General features: G+C 50.4%; 1 protein-coding gene across 3 annotated transcripts in view; it reads right to left on the bottom strand.

Annotated features, from left to right (window-relative positions):
* The window catches only part of KCNH1 (potassium voltage-gated channel subfamily H member 1), a 176,674-nt gene extending 158,115 nt beyond the window's left edge, over positions 1 to 18,559 (bottom strand). For all 3 annotated transcript variants that reach the window (XM_061475214.1, XM_061475215.1, XM_061475216.1), the window contains exons 1-3: positions 18,390 to 18,559; positions 6,768 to 6,891; positions 6,426 to 6,532 (exon numbers count right to left, since the gene is read on the bottom strand). In XM_061475214.1, the coding sequence (XP_061331198.1) occupies positions 6,426 to 6,532; positions 6,768 to 6,891; positions 18,390 to 18,462 (304 nt within the window). In that variant the 5' untranslated portion in view covers positions 18,463 to 18,559. The remainder of the gene's footprint in view (positions 1 to 6,425; positions 6,533 to 6,767; positions 6,892 to 18,389) is intronic.
* Positions 18,560 to 19,052: the final 493 nt, after the last annotated feature.

Here is a 19,052-nt window from a genome sequence, read left to right as displayed (position 1 = left end):
AGCGTGTTTTAGAGCTCTCACAGCAGAACAAGGGTAACATCCCCACATGCCCCCAGTCTGCACTGATGCCCAGCCGTGTGGAAACTGTTTAGCAGTGTTTCCAACAATACATCTACTTCCATTTACATTTTGTGCTCAGTCCTGGCAAGCTCTCTCACTGGTGAAGTCCAATGAGAATGCCAGTGCACAAACAAAGAAGTAAACCCTCGTGAGCCACGTTGGCTTCTGTCAGATCTGGAACCAACAGTGAAGTAATCCAGAGTCTGTCTAATGGCCTGGGACCAATCCCGCTAGGAACGGGAATGTCACTTCAAAACTGGCAGAGAAACAGTGTGAACTGCGAAGAAATAAAGATCCCCAACAAACTCCTGACAGCAGCGGTAGGAGCAGCCTGTCCTGTGGTACCAAAGGTACGTAACTAATTCCAGAATGAACGGGGACAACTCCTCACAGTCTTCACTGGCCCGAGCACAGTACTTCCCATTCTGCCTTAAAGGCAAGAGCATTTTAAGAGCTGTGATTCAGGTCCCAAGTCTTCTCCAGACTAACACAGGGTAAACGTCCCCTCGTGACTTCCCACCTGTGACACAAACACCACAGTCTCTTCCCTCTCTGCTTTTCCAGCCCTGTGTGTTTCAAAAGTGCTCTGCTGAGCTCCCTGCCGAAGAGTGACACCAGCATTTAACCTCCCATTTAACTTTGGCTGAGGTACTTCAGAAACTCTCAGGGAACAAGATGTTAAAGACCTGTTCTGGCTCCTCCCCCTGATCATACTGATGATCTCTGCTTCATTTTTCCCTCCTGTGAGGCAACAATAAGCTATAATGAAAATCAAACTCGCGCTCTGAATAGGCTCTTTTGCCATACCTTGAACCATTTAACCCAAGAAGTCAGCTGCTGTTCACAGCTACAAAACCCACGTTGCTTAAAGAAACCTGCAACGTACAACTCCTCTTTCCACAAAGTAAACCAAAATTCACTTCTAAATACAATGAAAAAACCCTGTTTTGACAACTCAGCTGACATCTCCTTACTTCCCTTCCTCAACGGGGCAAGTTGCCACCGCATCACTTGATAATGTCTCCACCAAATGAGTCTTCCGACAGGTATTGCCCTGAAGCTACGCAGCCAAGCAGGATGGAAATGAAAAGGACAAAAGCGTGTCCTGTGTCTCCAACAATTCCTACATGCAGCAAGGCAGGCAGCAAGACTTCAGCTCTATGAACAGCACAGCTGGCTGTTACAGTCCCCTCTTTGGGGGGGTTCCACTTATGGCCAGCTACTCTGTGTGAGATTGCTCATCCCTATCCCACACAGACCCCATAGTGTGTCCAGTGCGACAGCAGCAAACCAGCTGATGAGGTGGGATCAGAAAGAGCTAGGCAAGCCACTCTGCCCACCCAGATTTTACCTGGAGGCATAGAGGAGCTGGGGATTTTTGACCAGGCAAGACAAAGAGCACAAATCTTCCTCTAGACTCCACCTTCTAGTACAGAGAGAGTGTACTGAGTGAGAGCACCCCACCTCAGGATGTAGCTCGCCACCCTGAGCCAGTATTAATGGACCTTAACATACATTTCCAGCACTTTTAAAGCTGCTGCCTTCATGTCTTCCACATCTGGTGCTGCTCTGCTCTGACAGCTAATGCTTTTAAAGGTCACATCTTTTCACGCTAAGATAAGGAAAATCAATTCCAGCACCCAAAGGTGGAACTGCTATATGCACAGGGGTCATCCTCTGACACTGAAACAACACAGCAGGAAAAGGTTCATCACACCCCCTTGTACCGTAGCACTGTGGATAGGGTTTACCTGATTCCGAGTTCTCTGAAGAACAGAAAGCAAGCATGAAGAAGGGGAAGACACAGGGAATTTCTGCATTTACCCCTAGATAAAATATTCAAGTATTACCACTGGGAAGCCTTACTGTTCCGTGCATGCTCAAGGAGATGGGAGCAGGTCTTCCTTGCCAACACATTTGAAGCTGACAAGATCGATGGGCATTATCAGTTTAATGAACCAAAGTACTTAGATTTGACCTTGCTGAAGGTAGCTGAGCTCCTGCAGATGGATTTCACAGAAGAGGAGATGCAGGCATGCACGCTGCTGGACAAATATGGAGCCAGATTTCAATAGGAGGCCCAGGAAGATACATGCCACTTTTTACTCCAACACCCTCATTCTTTCCTGCAACCATTTGGTTTAACAAAGATCCCCATCTGGAGACGCTAGAAGCACAGCATACACAAATACAAATGATTTTAAAGGGTTTTCATCGAATCAGAATGCTTTGGGTTGGAAGGGAACCCAATGATCATCCAGTTCCAACCCCCTGCCACAGGCAGAGACACTCTCCACGAGAGCAGCCTGCCCCAAGCCCCATCCAACCTGGCTTTGCTATTGGTTTTAAGGAGTAAGTTATGATAAACTGTCCCTAGAGGTGGGCAATCGTAGGTCTACTGCCCTGAAGGGAAATCTTCCTCTCTATAAATTAGGATGGGGTTGTTTGTCTGGCTTTTAATTTCTGTAGAAAGCACTGGCCCCAAAGATGAGTGCAAGCAGATCTGCCAAATAACTATTTTGAGCTTGTCTGCCATCCTCTTACATCTAAAAGCCTTCTAATACAGCACCCAGTAAAAGAGGGAAGTGAAGCCCAGCCTTTGGGACTCTCACCACAATATATGTACTCAGAGAAGAACTACTGCTTATTCAAACCACTTTGCAGTGTGCAAAACCATTACCCACAGCCAGGCCTTTGGCTGCTGCTAGTCCACTGCCCTCGCCTGCAGGAAACCTCAGAGGAAAGGAAAAAGAAAGGAAAATAAGGTGTCACTGCACTGCAGCTTACTGTAAGCAATGGGCACGTCTTTGCTCACACGGGGGACACCCGAAGACTCTTTGTAACTCCATGCATGTGAGTTTTGAAGAGTTCATCCCACTTCAGGTGTTCTCTCACTGAAGCAGATCAAGTATTGCACAGAAAAGGGGTTGGATTTCAAATGGGCAGACAGAAGCAAGCAACTTATATTCTTACAGAATTTACTTCAGCAGCGATGGAAGCAAGTGCATCTAGAAGCAGCTTGCTTCTGCACTGCCTGTAACCCAAACCTCAGCTGCAGATGGAAAACTAGGCACTGGAAGTCCACGTTTAATCCACTCAGCCATTCCACTTCATGAGGCTGACCATAACGTGTGAAAACCTAACAAAAGGCTTTCAAAGTCTCATTGGAAAGTGGATGTTTAAGATGCATCAGACTAGGACTAGATACAAACTATTTTCTAATGCATCAGGCCACATCCTCCCTTGGTCGTCACCATAACTCCACTGATGTACCTAGCAACATCTGGATGGGGTATTCTTACAGAATCATTGACTCAACCAGGCTGGAAAAGCCCTTTAAGCTCACCCAGTCCAACCGTTCCCCAGCTCTGCCAAGGCCACCCCTAACCCATGGCACTGAGGCCCCGTCTCCACGCTGTGTGAACACTTGCAGGGACGGTGACTGCAGCCCTGACCTGGGCAGCCTGTTCCAATGCCTGAGCACCCTCTGGGGCAGGAATTGTTCCTCAGCTCCATCTAAACCTGCCCTGGGGCAGCTTGAGGCCGTTTCCTCTTGTCCCATCCCTTGTTCCTTGGGAGCAGAGCCCAGCCCCTCCTGGCTCCATCCTCCTGGCAGGCACTTGTAGGGAGCCATCAGGTCCCCCCTGAGCCTTCTCTTCTCCAGACTGAACCCCCCAGGTCCCTCAGCCATTCCCCATCACACTCGGGCTCCAACAAACAATCAAACAAACACTAGCACTGAGTCACCACCATGCAGAGTGCTGTGTTAAAATAAAGCAGCCCATCACTTCTAGTAGCACTATTAAATATCTTGATCTATTGTTGACATGTCTAGTGTAAAATCAGGCCATACTCGTCACTCGGAGAGAGAGATGACTGCTGCTCATGAAGATACCAGATGAAGATTGACCTGCCCTAGCAAAATCATAGGTAACTTGAAACTCCTGCTTTGTTTTCCTTTTTTCTGCCCGAAAGGACAGAGACTGTGCTGCTAAAGAGCCAGAAGTACCCCAAGAAGTCAGGCTGTGGAGAATGTACCTCTTGAACAACAGAACAATGACAGAAAAACCTGCTATTTAGCATGGCTGCTAAATGGACAGGTAAAGAACAACAAAAACCTACTTCCTGTCTAATATGGTGACCAATCTGAAGAAGAAAAATAAAGTGAGGGAAGAACAGAGAGACGGAAAAATCAGAAACAAAGAGCAGGAAAAAAGATGTCCCTTCCAAACCCTTCAAACGGAGGGCAGGTTAAAATGAACCATGTTCCTTGCCCATACTGCCGCAGCTGCAGGCACACGTAAGGTGCTCACAAAGGCAAGACCACATCCCAGAGGGATAAACACGACGGTGGCTCTCTGTGATGTGCCTGATGCTGAGAGAAAGCTTTGATCCAGCCCTTTTGGTAGAGCTCCGGTGGGACCAGGCTCTGTAACGGTAGTTAACGTGCCTCCAAAGCTCCTCATCCAACAACAACCACGAAGAGCACGGTGTTTTGTTAAACCTGGGATAGCACAGAGCTTGCTTTCGCTTCCCATGCCCGTGACCCTCTGTGCACACAGCAGAACCATGGCAGCACCACTTTTGGGCCTGTCACACAGCACAGCTGGACTCTGCTCCGGGCCACCTCTCCTCAGGGAGGTGCACAGCAGGGCAGGGAACATTCCTCACTCCACAGTTACCTTGCTTTAACTCTGCATGGAAGACGGAGAGGCCCCGGGCTGGACCACAGGCCATATGCTGCAGCAATGACACAAGAGTAACTGCATAGCCTCTCGGTGCCAAATCACTGGTACCTAAGAGAGAGTTCCAGACCCTGCTAGATCTCCTGCCCGCAGCTTATTGACTTGACTTTGGATGCATAGATGTGAGCTGCACGTGGTCCCCACGGCCACAAACCGAGCCAGGAACAGAAACCAGCTTTAAGAAACAGGTAAACCCTCGAGGCAGGTAACAGGAGAAGGGAAGAAGCACAAAGTAAAGCCATTCCCATTGCAAACAGAGCTTTTCAAATGAGTTGGACCAGCAGCGCTGTGCTGCAGAAGAGCCCTAAGCATTGGCACTGTGTCAGAGGTCATGAGGCTTTGAGGCTAAAAGGAGAATAAAAAGACTAGAAGAGAGATGAAGCACAGATCCGCACATCAGCAATAGCACACGTGAGTATTATCTTCCAGGTTTTGTGAAGGGGCTGTGGTTCCCTCAAACTCCATCAGTACTTGCTGGTCATTCAACGCAAATACCCATGCTTCCCACATCATAGGCTGGAAAACCTTTCTGCAGAAAACGGGCCTTTCTAACAGGCAACAAAACAGCAATGAGGTTGACTGTCACATACTGTATCATAGCACTTTACGTTATGGTTTGTGGTTAAAGCTCCCCATGCCCACAAATGCAGAACTGATCAAATCGGTCATCACAGCTGCAATGGGAAGGAGCTGCTAGCTGGATGCTTCTGCAAGACATCCTCCCCTGGACTCCGACACTACCGGTCCATGATTAGAAGGCAAAATTAAGGGCAAACTAAGCTACAGAATACACCCTTTCAACTTAACATTCAGTCAGGCTGAAGACTTCAGTGTATTTACACTTCAGGTGACATTAAGTAGATGAACATAACTGTGCCATGACACAGTGCACACTAGATGGGGCAACAAGATTTGGGCAGTTAGTTCATACAATCAACCAGGTTGGAAAAGCCCTTTAAGCTCATCCAGTCCAGCCCTTACCCCAGGTCCCTCAGCCGTTCCCCATCACACTTGTGCTCCAGGCCCTGCACCAGCTCTGGTGCCCTTCTCTGGCCCCGCTCCAGCACCTCAATGTTCCTCAGTATCTCTTTCATCTGCTGACACGTGCAGTTACAGAGTGAAATTCACAGGAAATAAATCATATCCCAGTGAAGGGATTTTTTAGTCCCCAAGAAGAGACAGTTTCATCTGAAAACATCAGAAGTTGTGCAGCTTCTACAACAAAAGATGGGCTCTTTTTATTCCAGAACTGTACCTAAATGCTAGCTATGCTACATCAAACTTTAAAACACTGAAGAAGCGTGTTGCCTGTAAGGGAAACGAAGCTTGTGCGTTATCACTGCTGACGGAGTCTTGAGTGCTGTCTTAAAGCATCTCACACAAACTGCACTAAACGTCAGAACAAATCAAGACGGCTTCGTCTGCCTCCCTGAGTGACTTTCACCCCTAATGCTCTCATTCCTCTCTCGTCTCTACCAGATCAACTGGTACAACCGGGGCATACTTAGCCCTAGCCAAAGCAGGGTCCTGCAGACTGACAGACCTGCCCTTGCAGTCGACGCTCTCATTTACAACAACTTTACACAGCGATATTAACGAACAAACCAATCGAGTACTTACTGTTCTTTTTGTACATCAGGATTTCAAAGGAGTTCATCTCATAGTTCTCAAATGTTTGCCGGACCTTGTCGATTGTGTCCTTGTCTGTCAGCTCTCCGTACATAAAACTGCAAATGAAGCAGGAGACTCAAGTCAGACAGCAGACAAAGACACTTCACAGCGTGAAAAGAACCTGTGCAGAAATAGCCCTTCTTTGGTTTTGTTTCACCTGGAAAGCGTATTTGACAGCTGCAGCCCCAGGACATAAAAGACAAGACTGGAATAAGCAGATTACTTTTCTCCTCGAGCAACAAGCCCAACACTGCAAGATATTCACCAGCAAATAAATCTCTTCTCAAATACCTGCAGGTGCTGCTTTTTTGCATAACTTCTGCTCTGTGGTATCCCGACAGCTTGCAAAATCCATCATTGCTGTAGACGATGGGCCAATCCACTATCTGGGCATTGCCCAAGACAAAATTGGTGTCTGTTTGAGAGAGCACAGCAGTGAGACATTAGACAAGGCTATGGCTGCATTAGAGGAACTACTCATTTCAGAGCCCATTCCCCATAGCTTCAGGCCCTGAACAGTTTCTCCCACATGCTATTCCCACCGCATCCAACAGGATTATTCCCTGGTTTAAGTGTATTAATTACTCGCGCAAAGCTCAAGAGGATGGGTTTGTACAAACGAAACCGAGGACTGCTAAGCAGGTAAAATTCACCCCAACCGAGGACAGATGCACCACGCTGTTCCCCTGTGCCCCAAGCGCTGACCCACCACGACACTCAGTTTGAACGTCTGATTGCTGTCTCATTCAAAGCATGGACGTACCCACTGTGGGACCCAGAGCTTGCTTTTCTCTGCTGCTTTGGCTCCTGTGAACTAACTAGACCTGTGCCAAAACAGACAGCAGTGCTGCTGCTCGGGCGCTGGTAAGCAGGAGGAGACGGTGGCTCCTTTCACAGCTGCAAAGACTCCATTGGCTTTGAAAGAAAAGCTACGAGGCTGCATGAGATCGAGTCATGGAAAGCCTTTACTTTCTAGGAGCTACCCCCAAGTGCTCCAACACAGCCATCGTTAAAGCTTCCTGCAACCAAGAGACACAAACACGGCATTTTACTTGGTCATTGCAAGGAGCTTTGCTTATTTTAACTTCTCCTTTCAAAACCCTTTGTCCCGCTGCAAGCTTCAAGTGGGTTTAAGCAAAACATTCCGGTAGCTATCTAAACCCATTGCGCAATCCCATCAGCATGATTGAGTGTATCTTTACGCACTCTTTAGAACGCTATACACCAGGAGTGTAACTTTGGGATGTTTTCACTGCTTTGAGTGCCACGGCCTCTCTGAAATACTGCGGGTTTTGCTTGGTTGACGCACTCCGTGCCAAAAGCAGTACGTGCCTTTTACCCCTTCCTGTGAATAAGTAAGCCCAGCCATTTCTCACTGCTAAAGCGAGTGCTTTTGAGTGGCAAACACTGCCTTGCACCGTGCTGGTTGGGATATTTTTACACTGGCATCAGGAAGTACAAAAAAAACAGACAAGAAAGCATGCAAATACAAACATGAGGTCAGGGCCGATCCAAACCGCGCTATTTCAGGCACACGTTTCTTCTCACCATCTCCCCGTCTCAAAAGATAACTTTCCCTTCTCTCCACTGCCTCAAGAGCTCCTTGAAGAGCTCATAGAATCAGACTGCTTTGGGTTGGAAAGGACCTTAAAGCTTATCCACTCCCAGCCCTCTGCCACGGGCAGGACACCTTCCACTAGAGCAGCTTGCTCCAAGCCCCTGTGTCCAACCTGGCCCATTCCCAGGAGCCAACACCGCCAGCCTCACTCATCTTTGGGCTTGCTGTTCCAGCTCCACGTTGCCAAAAAGGCGCCCTGCATTCCAGGCCGGGAAAGAGGTTTCCAACCCACCAGCCTCTGTCAGCTTGCCTATTAGGTCCCCAGGCTCAGGAAGATCAGTTCCTCTGCTCCCGCTTTTGCTGCAAAGGGAGAGACAATCTGCACTGATGGTTTCCAAACTTCCCAACATCCCATGGAGTCGGAGCCCCAGCACCTGCAAAACCAGTTCTTTGGAGGCAAACAGGAATGTCTCTCCAGTTACCCGCTCCTCTTCCCAGATCTCTTTGAAGGCAAAACAAGGACACAACAGTGGTTGGGTGCCTACGTGGAGAACACACCTGTATTTCTTCAGCAAGGATGTCTCCAACAATGGTGTTTTGCCAGCGTGAACACCGGCAAGACGCAGCAGAAAATAAAGACTTTCGCTTACAACTCCCCTGCCTAGTTTATTCTGACAGATAACCCGAGGTACAAGGGCTGTTCTCATTGTTATCATTTACATTCAATTGCACTGACGTCCCTGACAGCGGGCCGCTTGAAGACAGCTCATAATCTGTTAAAACAATTGCTCCTAACGTAAGAAAATACTAAATAGCATCCACTGAGGCCAATGCTGCCTCTCCATCTGCAGGGACACAGGGTCCCAGAGGCCAGGAAACAGCTGTGGCTTTGTTGCATGAGCAGCACGAGGGATGCTCTAGTGACCTCTTTGAGCATCGCAGGGAAGAGCCTCTTGGGGACTCACAACTGGATCAGCAAGGCCAGGAAAGGACCGTGAAGAAAGCCACTGCTAAATTCTCTTCAGAGACATGTGATAGCTGCAGTACTCAGACCGTTAAGTAACTGGAGGCACCTCTTTGAAAGGACTCAAAGGACTCCCCTCCCAGGAAATCAATCCCTATCCCAGTGTCAAATGGGTCAGCGGTATTGCCTTGCCCAAGGAGAAGCTGTAAGCATCCCTGGCCCTCCCTATCAGCTCCAAGAAGAACTGAGCTAGGAACTGGGCTGGGTGGGCTCATGCAGAAGACCTTGCGCTGCATTTGGCCCAGTCTGAGCAAGAACATGGGGAGGAACAGAAACATGCAGGAGCACAGAGCACATCGTGCTGCAGAAACCCAAGTAAGAGCTGCTGCGCCTCAAAAGTGGCACAACGACTTGCATGCGCAGGGTAACCTTCCATGATGAGCTCCAGCCTGGAGCGCCGGTGACCCTGTGGAACGCCTCGCTTCCTATTTCCTAGCTTGAGTTTTCCTCAGGTGAGCTCTGCTCACTGCAGCGTATCTTCATGCCAGCCTTTACGCACCCAAAGGTCAGACCAGCTTTGGATTAGCGCTTTAAACGAGACACAGCTGCTTTAAAGCAACGAGGGAAAAAAACATTTTAACTCCTTCCAAAATGCAAGGATGGATCTTGCTCAGTCGCTGAAACCAATGCTTTCCTCCACTGACAGAGCACACCATCACAGAAGAATCATAAAATGCCTTTCCAAATAACAGGGATCCTGTAACAACAGTGACAGGACACCTCGCTGCACCGAAATTACCCTATCTACTGCGTCTGGTTATTAGATAGAGTGCTTTGTTAAACCAAAAGTGCCCCTTAGCTCAAGCCCCTAACACGCCCGAGGACAAGCAGCATCTCATCAGGACCGGCTGACTGAGAAGACGTCACCTCCTTGCAAGGCCATGGAGCAGGTCCCTGAAAGGCTGCCTGCCTCCCGCTGTCCCGCACTGCTGCACATACACCCCCACAGCATCCCAGCCCCTCCTGTAAGGGGGCTTCCCTGGCCCCTCTTCTGGGACACAGTGGCGCAGGTCAGAGCCCAGCATGCTGCCTGACCCATTCCCACATTGCTGCCTGCACAAAGGAAGCACACAGGGGTGACCAAGAGGAAGCCTCTGCTTCTAACCAAGGCTGGCGCCCACTCTGCTTTCAGATACGTACATGGGTCTGTCAAAGCCCCAGGCGTGCTCACGTTGGCGCAGTGCACAAACGTAATCTGAATATATACGTATTTTCCCCACAGTCATCACACAAACACAAAACTCAAAGGATCTGCTCCTAATTTATTCCCCTCTCAGTGAAAGGAGAATAAGTCTGTGCATCCTTGCCATTAAAATTGTACATCCTTAAGATCGAGACCAAACTACTTTAAGCTGTAGCCTCACTCAAATACAAAACAAGGTATTGTAAATCCCTACAGATATGTTCTTTTGGGCTCACATGGTAGAAACACCTGCTCCTCACCACCAGTCTCCATCAGAACAGAAACTGCCCTTCTCATCCCAGAGCACAGCCTTCATCACGCTGGGTGAGGACATCACCCTCGTTACTCACACCAGTATGTCTTTGTATCACGTCTCAAGCTCCTCCATGAATCTTCAGTGGAGCAAACCTAGATCTCTGGCACTACAAAGCACAAACCACTACTACAGCAGAACTAAATGCTTAGTAAATGGGTTTCTTACCCCAGCTGTGGTCACTGTGGATAGGAGCGGGGGATACAGCCTCCTTAGCTACTGCTCCTTAGCTGGGCATAAAGCACCAGAGGTGCTTTATGAGCACCTCTGCAGCATGAGAAACATGAAGTAACTACGCAGTATGAGAAACGTAAGGCAGGCAAAAATCTCGTGCAACTGCCATATGATTAAAGACTGTATTTGAGTACAAGGGACAGATGAGTTTATAAACAAATCTGGTATTTACAAACTTGTGACTCTGCATCACAAGTAGCATCATTTGGATACAGGGGGGAAAAGAGACGGTTTCAGTTCTGGTCAGGAACACAAGGCATGGAAATAGCCTGTTGTTTCCAAGCAGGCCCGCCAAAGCTGCTGCAGTTGCACAGCTCCCATCACGCTTTTGCTTTAGCGCTTTGCAGAAGCCAGGTATCTATGAACTATTGCTCATGTTTAATCTCAGCTTTGGAAACAGTTAAACAGAAGCAGTTAGTCACACTGATTACACCGTTCAGATGTAGCTCCCGAGATCAAAATAGGGCCCTAAATGAGGACAATAAATCAAACTGAATTTCAAGTACCTATTCAATCCTTTCTTCACATATACCGGATTCAAGGCTCGCATTAAGGGAGGAAAGACACCAACCAAACTTTCATCCCAACAGAAGTGCTGTGACTGTATTCAAAGCAAGCACAGAGCTGCTCAGAGAACTGAAAGTCTATTTGGATGGTAGAATAAAAGTCATCCGACAAAATTCCGCCCTTCCACCCACATTCTCCTGTAAAAGTCAACAGTGTTACACAGATACCCACATCCACTCAGCAGCTCCTTGTACTCATGCCTAGAGTGGGAGTGCATCAGTGTTTAAATACCCCATTGAACGACTTGAGTTCTCTATAGAATAATGACATAGCGGCCTCAAAACTGGACATCCTCAACATAGAGGCCAAACTATTTGAAGCTGTAGGCTCACCCAAATATGAATCATAGAATAGTTAGGGCTGGAAAGGACCTTAAGATCATCCAGTTCCAACCCCCCTGCCATGGGCAGGGACACCTCACACCAAACCATGTCACCCAAGGCCTCGTCCAACCTGGCCCTGAACGCTGCCAGGGATGGAGCATTCACAACCTCCCTGGGCAACCCATTCCAGTGCCTCACCACCCTAACAGGAAAGAATTTCCTCCTTAGATCCAATCTAAACTTCCCCTCTTTCAGTTTGAACCCGTTACCCCTTGTCCTGTCACTCCAGTCCCTAATGAAGAGTCCCTCCCCAGCATCCCTATAGGCCCCCTTCAGATACTGGAAGGCTGCTATGAAACAATGTGTTACAAACCCCCATGGATAGGTTCATTTGGGCTGACACGGTTTACCAAAGTTTTATGTAACTATCTGTTTTGGAGAAACAAAAAAGGATTTCAAAGCTCCCAAGGCACTAACTGCAGGCACTTCTTGCCTTACTCAAACACGACTTATGCTGCCGTGTGTACTCCAGCGCACAGTGCAAGTACAGGCTGAGAAGAGCTATTAAAGTATGGATTTCATCATGCTCACCACAAATAACAAAAGAGACACCAACTAAAACAACAACTTCCAGTGACTCAGTTTGAATCACTGCAGAACATGAATGCTGATTTCAGGCAACGGTACGGATAAAAACTACTGGTTCCACCTCAACGTTTGGCCTTCGCATTGTTAGAACAAGCATTTCACAGCAGGCCTGCGCCATGAGAGGAGATGGAATTGACCAGAGCACATCCCTCCAACACGAAGGGCTGGAAAAGCTTCAGAATTAGCTGCATTTTCTCCAAGGTAAAACAAATTAGTGCCCAATGGAGCAAGAAGAGCTGAAACTGGAAGCGCACTGAAGCCGTCTCACGTACGTTGTGCACGGCGTCATTCTTGGTCTATCCCTGAAGCACTGTCTATGCTGAGAAATTGCTTTTGTAAGAGGAAATTGAGGCAAATGTGACGTTAGCATGAGGCATTAAGCTGTTCATTGGCTGCAAGAGTCACGCAGCGCGTGGTCCTTAGTAAAGGGTGAAAATCCTGTTTAGCAGTGAGACCTCACCATATAACCGGTCAGCTTCCCCCCTCCCACCTGATCTTACAAGAAAAAGCACGGTTTACTTGCACTGATGGCATGGGGCTTCCCCCAGTTTCAAGAAACAGTCTGATTTACTGATTAGAGCTACAGCCATCAAAAGCCTTAAAAGCACTGGCCAAGACCTAACTCGCTGCTCGCTGTATGAGATACGAAAATGCATTAACAAATTCTCCAATGAATGGGTTTCATTACGATCTGTTTTACAGCCTTGTTCTAGGATTTAATGCAGAAATGGACTGATAGGATGAATGATCACAGTACTGCTTCTTGAGCTTTCAGAACGTTAATTCCGAAGCACATTCTCCATCGCCTTTGTGTTGTACTTCTTATTTTACTTGCTATCTATAAAAATCATTGTAAGGGAATCGGGTCGCACAGTTCTGAACGCATAAAGATGCTCACACAAAACGAGAAGCTTCTGGCCTCGTAAAAGCCAGCAAAAAACCCTTTTATATTCAACTCAAGCAATAATGACCAAAAAAAGTTAACAGCAAGAAAATATTTTGATGTACTCATCAACTGCATAAAAACGAAGGCATCTCCACAGCTGCTGTTAACTCAGAAAAGGAAGATCAGGAAGAAACAAAACCCTTTCCCTTGTTCCATTCTCAGTTTGGGAAGATGACCTTGACACAGCACCTTCAAGCTGCCTCCTTGTGGCTTCTGAAGCTCTGCTGCTTTCAGGGCTAAATGTCCTGTTTTAATCAGTGCCAACAGACTTACCCTCACAGATTTACTCAGCCAAAAGTGCTTTTTGCAGAACCTCATAACCTGGGTCTTGCCCAATTAGATAGAACCGGGGTACAGACCTAGGTTCAACCAACGGATGCCAGATTTGCGGAGGATAGCATTTGCTTTGCCTTGCATAGGGCGAGCCATAGTTATGGCAAGAGAAAGAGCTGCCTTCAGCTAGAGGCACTCTACGCTATAGCACCATCTCACTACTGATCCAGCAGTTTTCCATGCACTTTTTGCAAGCTGTGACTCTGGCAAAGAGCCTTCTACGCAGGGGAAGGGAAGCATGCTACAGCCCAGACCCCTCCATTCCATTACTTTGGGGGAGCTTTGTGCTGAAATTAACCCACTGAAGTCCAGAGGCTGGATGAGACTGGCAGCATGGAACAGAAAACCTCCTGCAGACCTGCTGCAGCCTTCCAGGTCAGCCCATTGGGAGCTTGAAGAACTAGGATAGCTTAACCCATACACTGCACCTCCTCGGGAATACCTCAATATCGCCCTTCCCTGGGCACGGTTAGCTTTGTCCTTTCCGGGCACTCAAATGCGTTTCCCCGTCCAGGAGAACCTCACTAGATCACACTGTCATTCACCTGCAGCATAGGGATTCTGAGCTGATCCTCTGCAAATAATGAATTTCATCCAGTGTTTCTTGAAGATTCACTGAAAATTATGGAAATCTATGAACTTTCAAGCAACCACACACATTCTATCAAAAGGAAACAGAAGAGTATATTCCACCCCAAAACCCTGCTAATTTCAACAACAACAGTCCTGTTCTCAGTATAAAAACCACTTTCTTGATGACTAATGCTATCTACCAAAAGTGCTGCAGTAGTACGAGGCAACCCAGCGATGCTCAGGACCTGCCTACCCTTGGCACACCACATTCAAAGGAGAGCTTGTTGCGCTCATCCGTGTTCCCTACCAATGTACAACGGTTTGGGTTGGAAAGGACCTTAAAGCTCATCCAGTTCCAACCCCTGCCACGGGCAGGGACACCTCACACTAGAGGAGGATGCTCCAAGCCCCTGCGTCCAACCTGGCCTTGAACACTGCCAGGGATGGGGTTAGGTCTTCATTCTCTTTTAGTTTCCTCTGCGTTTCCCTCTGGCTCAACACAAAAGCAGGTTTTTCAGTTTGAGAGCTGTTCATACTAAAGCTTATTTCTCCTCCAGGTCTGAGGCAATGGTACAGGGTTCGCATGCCCATGTTGGAGAATGTTTATTGTGCTGGGACTTTATAGTCTCTGATGTAACGCAATAAACCACGGAAATGTCTGTTATTCTCAGGATCGGGGTCCAAAGGTGCTTTTTCTTGCTCTCTACAGGGAACTCACTGCATTCTCCATCAAAGGGTGCAGGTTTGCTTTCATACCCGATGCCTCCTCACTGTGTTCCCAGCAGATTTAGTAAGAGCAGAGCTGAATTCACACAAGCCTTACGCCCTCCAACCTCCCCTTCTTTCAACCTCCTGGCTTTGTCCATAAATCAGAGAAGCACCTGTAACTTCCAAGGCAATTCCAACACCACGTAAACACAGGGCTTGCTTTTGCCATCCCTGCACGCACGCAATTCCACGTACCTCCGTGACCAAGGGCTGCAGAGTCCAGCTGCCATTTACAAACACTGGCAAGTAACTCGGGCCTCCGGTTATTGATAAAGCACTGGAATATCCCAAAGAATCCACATTCCCTGGAATACACTGCCCCATTTCAACCAGGCGCCCTGGCCATCAACCAAGACTGTAACTGTTACAGTGCTTGTATACTGTGGGTGTATTACATTACCCAAGAAAAACACGAATATCACATTAGCAGTAACCATCGGGGGCTAGTGATTCTTTACCCACTGCACTGTTTTACAGCACAGGGCTCATTTTCTGTCCCAGTGGGTGTTCTGGTCTTTAAATATTTCAGTGCTTCAAACAAATCCCTGCCAACCAAGTACTACATGCAACGTTTAGTTTTCTAGCCCTACATGGCCAGGATAGAAACACGGCTTTTAAACACGAGGAACGAGACAAGCAGGATTACTGTGTCCCGCGTTTCAAAGAGGAAAGAGCCTTAAGTTCACACTTCATCCAAAAGGTCCTCTTGTGAGATCACAGAGGACCAGATGAGGTCCACAGCTCGAGGTACCTGGCACCTAATGCATTCCTTCCTGCGTGCGCTACTGTAAGCCATCCCATCCCAGGGTGGGCTCAGAAGTTCTCAATCCCTTCTTGACCCCACAGTGTACTGAAGGAACACTGTGCTGCTTCCAACCCTGGCATAGCTCTTCTGGCTGGCATTTAGTGCATGGAATCAACCACGCTGGAAAAGCCCTTTAAGATCATCAGGTCCCACCGTTCCCCAGCTCTGCCAAGGCCACCACCAACCCATGGCACTGAGAGCTTCGATTACGTGGTGTGTGAACACCTGCGGCACGAGCACCTGCCTCGGCTGATTTGCAAGCTAAGAAGCAGCTCTCCTCCCCGAGAACTCTAAATATGATTCAGACCAGAAGAGTTTGAGGCAAGCCTCACCACCGATGGTGTGACATAAACCTGAGCAGAACACCAACCCTAAGGGAAACCCCTGAACTCACATGCCTACGTACACTGCTGTTACCTTTAGCCATTGAGCGTGCACCAGCTTCCCAGACACACACCTAACATGAAAGGCTGCCCAAGGAACTCCTTGTTAAAGTCTGGTTAAACACCAGCATAACTAGTGCTGTCCTTCAAGCGGTGCTTCCAAAAGAGCTTGCATGCCAATTACTACGATGCCACTACAGGGCATCTTTCACCGAGTTAACACACGTGCCCCAGACTATAACCCATGATCATGTTTTCCTCGGCTCACCAGTGACTGTGGGTGCCTGCCCTACCCAAGTACCTTTAAGTGAAGCACTTCTTCAGTACCTATTTCTGTTTGGTGACCGAACTCCTCTCCTTTCCAAGGGAACTCTCCCCAAATTAGGAGCATTCCTGTACCTGTACCAACCCAGTATCTGTTGGCACTACTTAACCTGCTCACAGGTGCCAGCAAATACAGCTTGACAACAAGCTCGAGGTTTATTTGGCAAATCCCAAACGGCCTAAGCAGTTTCATCGCGGGTCACGGTACTACCCAGTCAACCGAAACCGAGAAAGGGGGGCCAACCAAACCACAAGCTTTATGGGCCCTTTTAAGCACTCATCCTGTGGGCATCCCAAAGCATCTCCAAGGCCAAGGAGGCATGCCAAGGCGAGACGGGCAACAAGGAACCGGCGTGTGTCCATGCTGCCAGCACAGCTGAGCCTGCCAGGAGACGAAGGAGACGCTCCCCGTCTGCTGACAGACACCGGGGTTAGAGGAGGCTGCGATGGTCCCACGTTAGAACCGATTCATACAGCGCCCGTCTGTGACGGCATCGCATTCACAGCGAAGCTGGACGGGGTCCAGCAAAAACTAGAAGGCACATTACAGCAGCAATGGGCTTCTAGACCCGAGTCACATCCCCGAGCCTCTCCCAACATGCCTGAAGCGCACGAGCTCAATCTAAAACTTGTGTTGATCACAGCCCTCCGGACTGGCCGAGCATTCCGAGGTGGAGTGCTGTCGTCTTCCCTCCGCTGTCTAGCACCACGCTCTGCTCTGACACCTTCTTAATAACGGGGGAAGAGAGGGAGAAGCAGAGCTTAGCTGCTGCTGCATGATTTCCACCCCCCCCCCCCCCCCCCCGCAAACCTGGACTGATTTATTGCATCAAGCTGCTGGCACTCAAAGGCCACAGAGAAAATTGGGTTTTAATGAAGAAAATAATCTACAAAGTGGAGGCAGTTTTGCAAAGAGCCTTGGCTAACTGGTGCTGGGAGATTAGAGCAGCAGCCTGCAGGTGATGGAACGTAAGGCTTCACGTGTCAGGAAAAAAGGGCAAGACTGACTGTAGGAACAGCAAGGACCTGTTCAGGAATGCATCTGCCAACCCCTTCCCTCCTACAGCAAAGTTGCAGGGAGCAGCAACTTCACGAAAGAGCCCCACAATCTGATGTCAAAACAGGGTCTGAGCAGAGCCTGTGCCTCCAATAACGCTTCACTTGAAAGAGCACACAGCTGAAAAGCAGTCTTTGGATAATCCGAGTTTTCAGCCCTTTCCCTTAGCATAATAAACCGACTCCGTTTGCAGCCGATTCCCTCCCCTTCAACCGGAGCTCGATCCCGCACCTTCTCTACCGCACCACAAGTTCTTAATCCCTCCAGTGACCCCACTGAAGTCAACGGGAGCACCAGAAAAGGCAGAACTTGGGCTCAGCGCTCTGAAAGGCGAGGCGCACGCCTCGGTTTGACCGCATGCACCGACGCTCGCACGCGTACCGAGGGAGCGGCTTTTGGTAACTCCCGAAGTGAAAGAATCCGGAGCGCATGAACGCGCCTTTGCGCGCAATTGTGAAATTCGAGGCGTTTTCCACCCCGCGTTTGCCGAGGGAGACCCGGCTGCAGCGCGCAGGGAAGCGCGAACGGACAGAGGCGGCTCGGCTCTGCCCTCGGCCCCCGCCACGAGGTCTCCCCTCGCTCGGCACCAGCCCGGCCGGGCCCCCCGCGCCCGGCTCCCCTTCCCAGAGACCACCTCGGCCGCCGCCGAGCGCCGGACCCCTCCGCCCGAGCCCGGCAGGCGCCGCCGCTGCCCCGGCCCCTCCGCGCGGGCGCACCTGCGGCGGGAGCCGCGCTGCGCGGCCCGGGGCGCTCGGCACCGGCACCCGGGTGCGCCCCTTCGGAGGGGGCGGCCGCGGCTCCGCGCACCCCCCCCCCCCCCGTTTCCCCGGTAAAGCGGGGCAGAGCGTGCTGCTCCGCGCCGCTGCGCGCTCACCGTTAGACCTGCGCACGATGTTCTCCAGGAAGGTGTTCTGCGGCGCCACCAGCCCCCGCCGTCCCCCGGCCATAGTCGCGCTGCGGGAGCGCGGCGCGGAGGCTCCGCTCAGGGCTGTGCCGCGCCGCTGCCCGCCCGCCCCGCGCGCCTCATGGCCCCGCCGGGACCGGCTCGGCTGCGCGGCACCGGCCCCGCGCCGCCTCCCGCGCACCGCGCCGCGCCGCACCGCCCCCTGCCGGCCGCCGCCGAGCCGCAACGCCGGTGTCACAGCGCCACCGTCTGGGCGCGGCGCGGAGCAGCACAGCAAGACCCTCGCTTAAGGGCAGCCCGGCCGGGCCGAGCCGCCCGCGGGGCACACGGAGCCCTCCTCGGCACCGCTCGCGGCTGCAGCCCCGGGGGAAGCGCCTTGGAGCGGCGGGATGCGGGCGCCCGGCGGGATGCGGGCGCCCGGCGGGATGCGGGCGCCCGGCGGGATGCGGGCGCCCGGCGGGATGCGGGCGCCCGGCGGGATGCGGGCGCCCGGCGGGATGCGGGCGCCCGGCGGGATGCGGGCGCCCGGCGGGATGCGGGCGCCCGGCGGGATGCGGGCGCCCGGCGGGATGCGGGCGCCCTCGACCCCAGTCCCGAAGCGGGTGAGGCGCCCGGAGCGCTTTAAAACCCCTC

This window comes from Pezoporus flaviventris, unplaced genomic scaffold, assembly GCF_033815535.1.
Source record: "Pezoporus flaviventris isolate CSIRO_AGI_PZ_B2104156 unplaced genomic scaffold, CSIRO_AGI_Pfla_v1 ptg000083l, whole genome shotgun sequence".
Classification (NCBI taxonomy): Eukaryota; Metazoa; Chordata; class Aves; order Psittaciformes; family Psittacidae; genus Pezoporus; species Pezoporus flaviventris.
Note: the sequence above shows the minus strand (reverse complement) of the source record. Positions and strands in the feature narration are given on the sequence as shown.